The sequence below is a fragment of the Prunus mume genome, linkage group LG3 (assembly GCF_029339155.1).
Source record: "Prunus mume cultivar Tortuosa linkage group LG3, ASM2933915v1, whole genome shotgun sequence".
Classification (NCBI taxonomy): Eukaryota; Viridiplantae; Streptophyta; class Magnoliopsida; order Rosales; family Rosaceae; genus Prunus; species Prunus mume.
In genome coordinates this window covers 9,325,541-9,338,071 of record NC_142700.1, presented here as the reverse complement: position 1 = coordinate 9,338,071, position 12,531 = coordinate 9,325,541, and the positions used below count along the sequence as shown (strand labels likewise).

General features: G+C 37.4%; 1 protein-coding gene and 1 long non-coding RNA gene across 4 annotated transcripts; both read right to left on the bottom strand.

Annotated features, from left to right (window-relative positions):
* Positions 1–524: 524 nt before the first annotated feature.
* LOC103325654 (uncharacterized) lies at positions 525–3,158 on the bottom strand. Of its 3 annotated transcripts, XR_016125275.1 has the most exons (6): positions 2,826–3,158; positions 2,271–2,349; positions 1,804–1,986; positions 1,601–1,675; positions 1,433–1,500; positions 525–1,291 (listed from the first exon to the last, which is right to left on the bottom strand). It is a non-coding gene; the product is annotated as an uncharacterized LOC103325654 (long non-coding RNA). The 3 variants fall into 3 exon arrangements; XR_016125273.1 differs by having other exon boundaries at positions 1,804–2,349; XR_016125274.1 differs by lacking the exon at positions 2,271–2,349.
* Positions 3,159–8,577: 5,419 nt separating this feature from the next.
* Positions 8,578–9,428, bottom strand: LOC107880771 (uncharacterized). Its single transcript, XM_016793022.2, has one exon. It carries the CDS (start codon positions 9,413–9,415, stop codon positions 8,588–8,590), a length of 828 nt encoding a protein of 275 aa, XP_016648508.2. The 5' UTR covers positions 9,416–9,428; the 3' UTR covers positions 8,578–8,587.
* Between the last annotated feature and the right edge of the window lie 3,103 nt (positions 9,429–12,531).

Here is a 12,531-nt window from a genome sequence, read left to right as displayed (position 1 = left end):
TATAATTTTATATAATATTCAAAGCCCAAATCGTTTTTGAAGCCCAATTTGCTTCCACTTGATCCACTTCCATTTACTAAGTGTGGGACTTCCACACTTATAAAGACCTCACTCTTTCTACTTTCTATCAATGTGGGACAAAGGTTCTTGAATATCATTCAAACTTCCAACATCGAGATAGGTAGCGAAGCTGCCAGAGTGTTGTTTTTCCTTCTTTTTCGCTAAAATACCAAAATTTCCTCGAGGCCATTGACAAGTGAGAACATCATTTTTTTTATGCTTCTTATAATCTATACATAAACAATCTTATAAAAAAAAGAACTATGTTCGGCACGTTTTTGGTTCATTTTTGACAGTAATTGTCGCTCCAAGGCCTTCGATGCCCTCATGAAGGATCTCAAAGTTTATGCCGAATGAGGAGCTGTTCAAAGAAATGCATCAAATGTGTATGGGTTCAATCCAACAGGGATCATAAGGCACTCTCTATGTGTGGAGATATAATGTCTATGATGAAGACTATGATGAAGAAAAATGCTAGATCATTATTCACTATCATATAAATAAGGTACAACAAGCACCATATATGTATCTCTTCAATATGATTGATATATTTGCCAATGCTCCTCGTACAACAACTTGTATAAGAATTGAAGAAATATTATTACATAACATTCTATAGTACTATTGGCTACTATATTTTCACATCAGAAAAATACTAAGATACAAATTCAAAAAAATCATTGGTCTAATCATCAACCTCGAGGGTCTTGCCATCTGTTGGTACTAAGCAATGAATCCCATCCTTTATATACAATTAAGAATCATACAAGACATCAACTATAAATGCAAAACCATATAGAAAAGATGAAATTTTTTACGGTCATTCGTGTTCAGCTCAACACATGACCTCTATCAAATAAAAGGGCATTATCAATTCTCACAAGAACAAGGACATTCTTCATGCTGTTCTCTGAGTTGTAAGTGACATGTTGCAGGACATTCATTGGAGATGTGCTGCAGAGAAGGATTCAATCAACTGATATGTTGTATGGCACATTTGAATCATGATCCACTGGGGAAACAACAGGCGGCTGCTGGAAATGATTACTGTTTAGATGATCATTTCCTTCATTCACATTGCCTGGAAAGGGCTGTGGCTGTATTTCAGTGCTCATGTCATTTATATTGACAGGAAAGCTTGTATATCACTCGACACCAAGCAGGGTGTCTTGCCCCAGTTAAATGTTGCATTGGGCTGTGATATATCAATCAATTGTTGGTCATCAGGGACCTGTGAATTTGACAGTTACCAAAAAAAAAAAAAAAAAAAACTACTTGTGAGAGATGGGACCAAAATAAAATTTCAAATCAAACATAAGAAATTAAAGCAAGGTTTGAGTGAAGCATCATAAAACATCATAAAACATCATACATCTTGGGAGATAAACAGCTCAATCAACCCACTGCACGTGGAACCAAAACTCTGGTCCCATCTCTTTCCTGCAAAATGTAAGTAGAAACATATAGTTACATTTAATTATATGTTCAGAAAATGACTTTCTTTTGGAACTAGCTAGGAAAAATGGGAACTTGAGCTCACTGCCATGGCACTTGAATCTCTGTTAGAAGATGAGTTCAACAAATGGGCTGGTTTATTAATGGATGTGCATAAATCCTGCTCATGAAAACCCATGGTTAATAATATAAAAACACTAATTAATTTCTTTTGTCAAGATATGTATGCTAGTTGGTAATTATGATTGAATGAGTAAACAAAAATGCGAAAATAAAAAGGATTGGTACCCAGAGTCTAAGGACAGAGAAGAAGGAAGCTGGGCAAGAAGATCACAGGAACTTGTTCTTGAGCGCTGCATTGTATCTCTGCATGGAAGGACTGGATAAACTGGAAAAATAAGTTCATTTCCTCCATTAGTCTGAGTGTCCTCATCAGCCCCAGAAAAACAACAATCCATCAACTCAATAAACCTAAAAAATAATAAAATAAAATAAAAATTAGTCACAAAAAGAAACATGAATTAGTAACTGTTAATTAAAAGGCTCCTCTTAACCTTTGGTCTTCACTCAGTTTCCAAATAACACAATAATCCTAGCCTTTCAAACCCACAAGGGGCCTAAGCCTCTCAGTCAGATTTTGCATAATGATGGCATATCTACAGAGAATTTATTCAATAATGGATATTTCTTTAAAGAACAATCTATTGAATCTCATAATACGCAGAGATAATAATATTCCAAAAGCCACAAGAGACCTCAATTTCTGAAATTCTTGTTACAATAATAAACTCCTTCACCCAGCCAGTCATGGCCAAAACCAAAAGTTCCAGCCATCTGTATAAACAGAAACCAAAAGGCATAAAAGTAAGACAATTTGTAACAGTTACAAGTGAAAACAATAACCGATTATGGCTAGCCAACGTGCTAATCTAAAGATTCCAGAGTAAAAAGTAGAATCCAACCACTTAATTAAACTACCCACATGCAAAACAAGAAGAAAAACAGATTCGGATCAAACACTTTCCTCAAATTACACCAACCAGTAGTGACACAAAAAAACAACAGATTACAATGCAACTGCAAGCCCATTCCCGGATCTTTAATATTGACTGATATGAAATCCACAATAACCGAGTCAAAATGGTACTCCTTAACGATATGGCATGAAAATTAGAAAATACTATCAAGTAAAGGAGCCAAGTTTCGACCCCGCATTCATAACATTGTAGCAAATTCATAATCAGACCATTCAAATCAACAGGAAGAGAAACTAAACAGAAAATAATTCCAATTATGGTAGCAAAACTCACAAGACAGGAAATAATCCCTAAGTCAGCAAATTTTGTATTTAGGGTTCCCATGACCTGTGCTTGCTTCGGCTTTCAAATCTCAATCTCAAGCTCAAATTTGCAGGTAAACTTTTTCAATTTCGGGTTTCAGACTTCCAGTCAATCGCAGTGTTCAAAAAATGGGGCTAGGCGGACGGCTAGGCGGCTAGGCGGGCGCTAGGCGGCTAGGAGGGCTCTAGGCGGCTGGGCGGGCGTCCTAGGCGGGTTGGGTCATTTTTCGTTGCCGAACAAGGAGGACGAAGCAGCCAAAACTTGACTGCGTCTGCAAGCTCCGTCCTATGCGTCTGCAAGCTCCGTGTTTGTTTCGAATGTATTCAACGCGTATAGCCGAGCGGCTATACCCTTAAAATATTCGAATGCATTAATATTTAAAGAGTATAGCCGAACGGCTATACGGTAAAAAAATCCAAAAATGGGCCGCCTAGGCCTCTAGGCTGGTCCTTTTTATTTTATTTTATTATATAGTATAGCCGCGCGGCTATACTCCTGAAATAACCCTTCGGATCAATATTCCTCTTGAGGTCACGGCTATACTCTTTAAGTAATATATATTAAAAGAAATTCAAGAACAGAGGGATGGTTGTTGTGGGATTTAGTAGGGGTGGTTGCGGTTCGGTAACCGAGAATTTTTACTCAAACCGCAAACCGACCGACTATTTGGGTTTGGTGATTTTTGAAACCGCAAACCGACCGCGTTTTGCGGTTTACCGCATGCGGTTCGGTTACCACAAATTAGCGGTTTAAAACCGCAAGTTCTCAAGCATTCACAAAAATATAAATTCACAACCTAAATAAATAAATACACAACCTCAATTTCTCAAGCATATATAAATTCACAATCTCCTCAACTTCTCAAGCATTCACAACCTAAGAAAATTAAAGTTACAATTCCAAGCATTCCAATTAAAGTTAAACTTCTCAAGTATTCCAATTCCAAATCCTTTAAAGTTACAAACCAAAAGGAAAATGCAAAGCAAAATGAATTAAAGTTACAACCAAAAAGAAAAATCCAATTCAAAGTTAATTAAAGTTACAAACTAAAAGGAAAATGCAATGCACCAATGTTACAAACTCAAGTGTTGGTGGTGAGTGGATTTGAAGAACTCCGTTGTGTTGTTTGAGCACCAATGTTATCTACAAATAAAACAACATAGTTTAGTACATTTTATTATAAGAAGAAGTATAAATAACATTAGCATAAATAAACTAATTACTTACAAGTTGTCATATGTTCCATTTCCTTGTATAATTCAACCTCATCATCTGTGCGGCTGCAAGTTTTGAAAATCAAATACCGCAACCACAACCGCAAATGCGGTTTGGTTCTTAATACCGAAAATGCGGTTCGATTTATCGCGATTGCGGTTTCATTGCGGTAAATTGTCGGTTGATTTTTGCGATTTTTCGGTTTTTCGGTTTAAAATGCCACCCCTAGGATTTAGGGTGAGAGAGAGAGAGAGAGAGAGAGAGAGAGAGAGAGAGACGAAGTCCGAGAAGAGATTAGAGGGAGTATGAGTGACAGGACCCGCCAGAATTTCCGGAACCCGAGAATCTTGTGGAAACCTCGACATCACCCCGATGTCGGGCCCACTCACTAGACTGTAACCTCTTTTTACAAAAGAGAAGGTAAGGATGCGAGACTTTCACAAATTTCAGCATAAATTGAACATTCCCCAAAATTTCCACCTGCATAAAATCACAACTCATATAATCCAACCGGCAGCATGCATAAGATAACAACATGCAATTCATCTAATTGGCCTCCGGCCTTCAAATATTCCGAAATAGAATTGCCAACAAAGTCCTTAAATAAAAATACCTTAAACATGGCAAAAATAAGTTCAAGCCACTTATGAATGCCGAAAGCAAAGTTTACAACCTCTAACTTTCCCAATCTCTACATACGATGATTCAACCTCCTAACATGAACACCTCTCGACCTCACTTGAATCTCAGGACCAATGACAAGGTCTGCACCACACTCGAAACACACAAAAGTAAAGTTTAACCCGCGGCTGCACCTAGTAACTTCAGGCTGCCTACGCCCTTCTGAGGATCAAGCCACACGTAGTTCCTTCCTAAAACCTTTTTTCATTAATTCACAACTCACCAAAACCTCCCTATACGCCGAAACATCCAAAGTCACGTATGGGGCCTGTCCGCACGCCGGATAAACCTGCGACACGTGGGACCTCATCATCATATCACATATCTCCCCTCATACGCCGGGACGCACCCGCCATGTATGAGGTCCACAACACGTCGGCTACTCCTACAACACGTGCGACCTCAACACAATATCACATATCTCCCCTCATACGTCGGGACGCACCCGGCCACGTATGGAGTCTGTAAACACGTCGGCTACTCCTACGACACGTGCGATCTCAACACAATATCACATATCTCCCTCATACGCCGAGACAAAGTTGTTCTTTGGGGTGGCGGCGGTTCGAACCCAACCGGTCTCGAGGCCCGTTGTTGATGTGGTCGCTGCGGTGGCTTTGTACAGAAAAACCGGAGGGAGGGATGCTGCTCACGGGGAGGAGAGAGAGAGAGAGAGAGAGAGAAACTGAGGGCATTTTTGACTTTTTATTAAAAATCCCTTTTTCCAAATAATTACGATCGTGCCACTGAGTTTCATTCTATCGTAATCTCTCGTTACAACTCCGATTCGAGCCCACTACGTGTCTACGGGCTCATCTCGTCGTGCTCTACGCAACGGTACAACCGGAATTCCCAAATTTCTTTCGGATAAGAAATGACCAAATTACCCCTATCCCAAGGGTAAATTCGTAATTTCACTTAAATAAATTAAAATAGGCAATAAATTTGGAGTAGGGGTGTTACAATGAGGGTTTGGAAGGAATATCACGCACCAAACTTAAATTTGGTGAAAAGAAAGAGCGGCAAGCCAAAAAAAAGGGGGAATGGATTTCACGGTGTGCAAACAAAGTGCGCCATTAACGGTAATATAGTTTACGGCATGAAGCACAACCTTTTTACGGCGCATGTGACTAGCACGCCATTATTAACAAAAAAGCATGGCGTGCACCTAAAGCACCCCGTAATAAACGAAGGCAAAGATCCATTTACGGCGTGCATGGAATCCACGCCATAAAAACTAACCTTTTAAGGCGCGCAACACGTGCACGCTGTAAATAGTGCACAGTAAATACTTAGTTTTCTTGTAGTGAAAGACCCTCGTCCAAATCCAGTCATTAAGACTCTTTTCGTTGATCATGTTTGTGAACCACAGGAAAATGTTCCTTTGCCTCAACCAATTGAAAACAATTTGGAAGTAAGATATGTTATGGTGACATAAATTTATTTTTCCTAAGTATTTGTCCTCATTAACCAATGTCCTGCTCGGTGTCTACACTTACTTATTTTGGTCCAAATCCAGTTATTAAAACCCTTTTCATTGATCGTGTTTGTGAATGGCTGTTTGTCTTTGTCTCTATCGACTGGGAACAGTTTGCAAGTAAGATATGCTCTGGTAAACTGAAATTCTTTTCATATTGGTCCTTATTAACCAAGGTTTCCTGCTCATCAGCCATACTAGCTGATTTTCTTTTTCTATTTTTAAACAAGATTTTGTTTAGTCTTGCCGGTTTCTTCTAAGATTGCTCTAACCTTCTGTATTTAGCCTTCACAAGCAACATCAAATCCACTTCCAACTTCTTCTGCTGAGCCAAAAATTTATCTGTAACACAAGATGCACTCTCCGGGAGCAGTATCTCTCAATGCTGCAAAGAGCCCAGATATTTTATTTTAGTTCTTCAAGTGATGTTGTTGGGTACTGGTACCCTCTAATTTATGTTTGAAATGTGTCGTCATTTTACACATTGCATAGTTGTTATTATTAACCTTCGATTAAATTTTTGTGGCTACAGCTATAGAGGTTATTGACTATCCATGCTTGTCCAAAAAAATGTTCTTTCTGATTTTGGATGAGGTAATCTGAATCAATTTTATGTACAGAATTATATAATTATAGAACTTCTGTATCTTGACCTTGGTTTTCTTTCATTTGTTTAGGTAAAATCAACTGTCACTGATCTTGGCCAAAGTCACCTGTCCGCGGTTGCCATACCCAATGTTTTGCCCACTACTTTTGCCCTGACACTAAATGAGGGCTCATCTCCAATGAGCATGGATTTTCATCCCACTTGGCGGACTCTTCTTCTATGTTAAGTAATGAGAAACTATGTTTTTTTTTTTTCTTCTTTTTTTCTCCCGTCGTTTATAAATTTCCTGTCTTTTTAGAATGATATGATAACCATGATAACCATTGCAAGAATGAAGAAGAAAGTAAGCAAAGAAAGAATAGGAAACCTCTAGATTGATTGCTCTAATTCTCAGAATATACAGAATGAATCCTATTACAGAGAGACTTAGCTTTTATAAGCTATTAACACAACACTAAACAGACTATTAACCATCTAACTATATTGGAATCTTAACCACGTGCTATTAGTTACAATGCCAGCTGTAAGCCTTTTGTGAGATTGGAACAATGATTGTGAAAGAGAGGACTGTGCAAGCCTTTTGTGAGAATGTCAGCAACTTGTTCATCAGTTGGCACATATTGAATGACGAGATCTTTGCTTTGAACTTTCTCTCGAATAAAATGATAATCTATCTCCAGATGTTTGATACGGGAATGGAGAACTGGGTTGGCACTGAGAGCTAAGGTAGAGAGATTATCGCTATGTAGAATTGGAGCTTCTAGAATAGAGATATGCAGATCACGTAATAACTGTCTGATCCAAAAAATGTCAGCTGCACAGTGAGCTAAGGCTTTGTATTCTGCTTCGGTAGAACTACGAGAAACTGAGGCCTGTTTCTTGGAAGACCATGATATAGGATTGTGCCCAAGAAAGACAACATAACCTGTGGTAGATCTTCGAGTGTTAGGATCACCGGCCCAATCTGCTTCACAAAAACCTATAACAACCATTGAACCCTGGGAATAGGTAAGGATGCGTTTAACATGACACATAAGAAGATCAGTAGGTTGAGTCATGAATTGGCAGACAGTGTTGACAGCATAGGCAATATCTGGCCTTGTAAAAGTCAAGTACTGTAGAGCACCAACCAAGCTTCTATACAATGTAGGATAAGATAAAGGGACTCCATCAGTATGTAGAAGTTGTTGATGAGGCTTACATGGTGTAGAACAAGGTTTGCAAGTGTCCATCCCAGCTCTCTTGATCAGATCTTGAGCATATGTAGATTGATGCACAAACAGGGCCCCATTGTCTTGGTATTGTACTTGGAGGCCAAGAAAGTAAGTGAGTTTACCAATATCTTTCATATCAAAGACTTCAGCAAGAGAATCAATAACAGTCTGAATTAAAATAGCATTGGAGCCTGTGATGATAATATCATCCACATACAACAACAAAATAACCAAATCAGTTGTTGTTTTCTTGATGAAAAGACTAGGGTCTGAGTTAGAAGCTTGAAAACCAAGATATGGCAATGTTTCCAACAACTAAAAAAGTCATTTGTATAATAATAGTTTTCAAAATAGATAAATGATGATCAGCTCATAACTCATTATATAGTTCGAGGAGTTTCCACATGACAAAAGTCAAAAATGTGGTTCAATTAAACTAACATAAAAACATTCTTTTAAGATAAGTACTAGCTTAGCTAGCTATAGAAAAATTAAAATGCTGATCAATGAAACTATAATTGCTCTGATTATAATATCTTCATTCCTGGGTTGTACTTGTACTTGCACCCTCCTCTTCTGGCCTCATTCCCTCGAAACTCATCAAGCTTGGCCTATGATTTCCCCAACCTTCCCCATCAAACCTTCGACGTATGAAACTCTTAACTTTGTGCATTTTCATATCGTACACAAGAACTATCTCCCCATTATTATAAACAAACCTGAGCTCATCAGAATCAACACTGGAAGGAACAATAGATCCACCTTCCGGAAATCGGGTTTTCTTCAAAAACTTCACTGGAACAATGTTCTTGTATCGGCTCCATTTTTGCTCCTTGAAGTCTTCTAACACCAAGGCATGAAGAGCTTCATCAATTATATCAACCACAGCTATACTTTGGTTCCAACTGATAATCCGAGCTTTGCTCAAATCAGAAAAAACTCCCCCGGGCAGAGTGGCTGTCATGAATGTCTCACTCCAGAGATCAAGACAGTGAACTTCTAAGTACATGTCTTGTCCATCAGTTAGGGTTTCAGCACAATAGCAAACCCTAGCATCAGCCTTATCAGCTAGAAGAAACTGTCTTCTTTTGGCCTGTTTATTTGACAAACCCTGATTAGGGTATTTCAAAGGTCTCCAATTCTCATCTTTGCCAACTGTCAAAACTTCAAACCCTACCTCATTGTTTTCACGGTAGGAAGCTACCAATTTGACCTCACCAATCGATGAATTAAAAGTGGATACCATTAGGTTGACACCAACATGGGCATCAGGCAAGTAAAGCACTTGGTGGGTGGCTGGATTTCTGATGCGGCAAACTTGGCTGGAAGAATGCTTCTCTAGAACCAAGCCAGCAACAATGAACATGCACTCGTAATTTTCCTCGGAACCAAGGGCTATGTAGCCAGGTTGCTTTGTCAATCGATATTTTAGTCGTACAGGTCTTGTCCGATTCATATGCTTTGAAATGAAGCTGTATTCTTCCATCGACGAAGACCAGTTTTTGTTGACAGATTTGAATCTGAGCAATGACTCCACCGGTAGCCAGCTCAGAATCTCAATGATCATGGGAAACAGAAGCTTTGGTTCTTTTGGTCTTCTTTGGTAGCAGCTCACGTCCATCTGCATGTTGTGTATGCGCACCACAAAATATTAATTATTCATTGATTGTGGTCTACAATTAGGATTGTTCTTAACAAGCGTTACATATGATATGTCTTTTAAAGAGTGACAAAAGCAACCCCTAAAGTTACAAATCCTTACATGAGGGAAACATGTCCATTTAATAACAAGAGAGGCTGCCTTACAAACCACTACTCTCAAATGATCGACCAAATAGAATTTGAAATCTATAAGTTTAAAAAGTTACATAAACATCTGAACAAGAATTCAAGAATTCATTTAAGTATATATATATATACACAAAGAGTTTCTATTAAGGGATCCCTCAAATAAGCTTATTTGACGGACACTGTTGTAGGGCCCACTCTGCATTGTATTTCACTAATCCAAACCATTGATCTTTAGACAATCATTCAAAGATCATCTCTTAAAAAAATCACTTGAATATAATTTGATCACTCAATTAAGTTATTGAAATTTTAGTTCTTTCTTGAAGCACCGTGTTCATTGATTTTGTATGACACAATTGGATGTCGAAACGGTTTCTGATTTGTCTAATTTCTTGCAAGGATGATCTATGAATATAGATTTAACAAATAGATAGTTTGGATCGTTGAAAAAAATTCATAGAGGACCCTAAAGAGTGTCCCTCAATAGAATGAAACTGTATATATATATACAGAGAGCTTCCATTGAGGGATCCCTCAAATAAGCTTATTTGAGGGACACTATTGCATGGCTCACTCCGCATTTTATTTCATTAATCCAAACCATCTATTTTTTAGATCATTCCAAGGTCATCTTTACAAAATAATCACTTGAATCTGATATCATTTGACCACTCAATTGAGTTATTGAAATTTTAGTACTTTCTTGAAGCACCTGTTCATTGATTTTGTATGACACAATTGAATATTGAAACAGTTTTCGATTTATCTAATTTTTTCCAATGATGATCTATAAATATAGACTTTAAAAAATAGATGATTTAGATCGTTTGAAAAAAATTCGTATAGGACCCCCAAATAAAATTATTTGAAGGATCCCTCAACAGAAGGATACTATATATATGGACATCATCATGCTTATTTGAATGTATAGATATGGATTAGTAATTTATATAGCTCAAAGTTCAAATATATGCGAATCAATATTCGAACAAAAATGACAGGAGACTTCTTACCAAAAAAATTGAAAGAAAAAAAAAATATGTAGCTCAAATCAAGGAACTTTTTCTCATATACATACTAGAATTTATGCATATCAATAACCATCAATAAATCTAATCTAATCGAATCAGTCATTATAATATTCAACTGTTATAATTACATATGTTGCTCGAGTTAAGTTTCTTACCTCTGAGTTTGGGCTAAAATCAAGAATGTGAGAGTGATCGTACCGAAAGAAAATTTGAGAATGAGAGAGTAATTGGTTTGATAATGAGACAAGTAGATGCGCCGATGAGAGAAAATTTGAACGAGCGGCGGGTCTGAGAGTGAGAAAGGAAAAGACCATCACCCAAAGAAATGAAATATAAGAGGAGGATTTCTAGGGATTTTAAGGGTAGTTCTGTAATTTCCATTACTCCACCCATATAGAATAGCTAGAATAATTTATATAAAAGGAAATTATAAATATCTGTATAAGGGAGCAAAAAGGAATAATTTATTTTCAGGTAAATTCTCCTTTTTAAGGGATAGCTAGCATAATATTAAAAGCCATCGCGTTGTTGTGCTATAAAAATGATCACTGTTAGATTTGTTGTGAGAAAAATTAGCTGTGAAAGAAAACAGTTTGGCGTCTGTTAAACTTTTTGTTAGAAGTGCGGTCGGTAAAAAAAACACAGGGTTATTTTTGGAATTTTGAAAGTTTCATTAAACCCAGTGTCTCTTCAAAACTGATTCCTGCATAATCAAAAAAAAATTTGAAAGCAGCTCATCACCTGCTTTCCCTAATTGCTTTCTCTCACAACAATTATTCAAAATAAGTGATTTTATTATCTTTTACCAAACAGGTTGGGCTTTCAAAAATTTCAAAATAATCATTTATAACCCCAAATAAGCAATGCCAAACAGGCACTGAGATGTAAGAATGGAAGTGCAATAACAATTATGTGTTGAAAAATTTATTGGATTTTGTATTATTAGATAGAAATTAAAATAAAAAAGACATATTATTCAAGTTTGAAATAATACATCTTTTAAGTGACTGCATTACTTCTCATTCTTTGATAAATTACTGTTCAACATCTATATATAAGAAAGTCCCGCATGAATAACTTTGACAATTGCATATATATATATATATATATATATATATATAGTGCTAATTTAATTGGCTTGATATTTGCAACATTGAGAGGTTTTAGGAAAGTTGCAAATGCCGTTGTTACAAGCCTGGAGAAACACAGCTGTCCAGAAGCGGACAATTGTTAGAGTTGGCCTCCGTCTTCCCCAATACAGATTCTATATATACGTTTCCTGCTAGATGAAATGGACAAGTATGGAAGGATGTCTCTTTCCCCAAGCCTTTGTATCCACTTGTGCCTCCTCCTGTTTTGGTAGCAAAACTTTCAAACTTCATTCCTGCTTTAAAGTGGTGGAGATTGGATGAGAGTGTACAGCAGTTTGCAGTTTTTATCATGTCTCAAGTTGCCCATTTGACAAGGGAAGCTGCCCATTTGCATCCACTTTGTGCATCCTGCTGTTTTGGTGGAAACTTATGAACAAGGGGAATGTTGTCTCACACTATGTCGATGATCTTGAAGGGCATGATAGGATTAAATCAGCGCTTGCTCACATTGAGACACATGCACTTTTGAAGATGCTAGCTCCTGATAACATATATATACCTTTGATGTT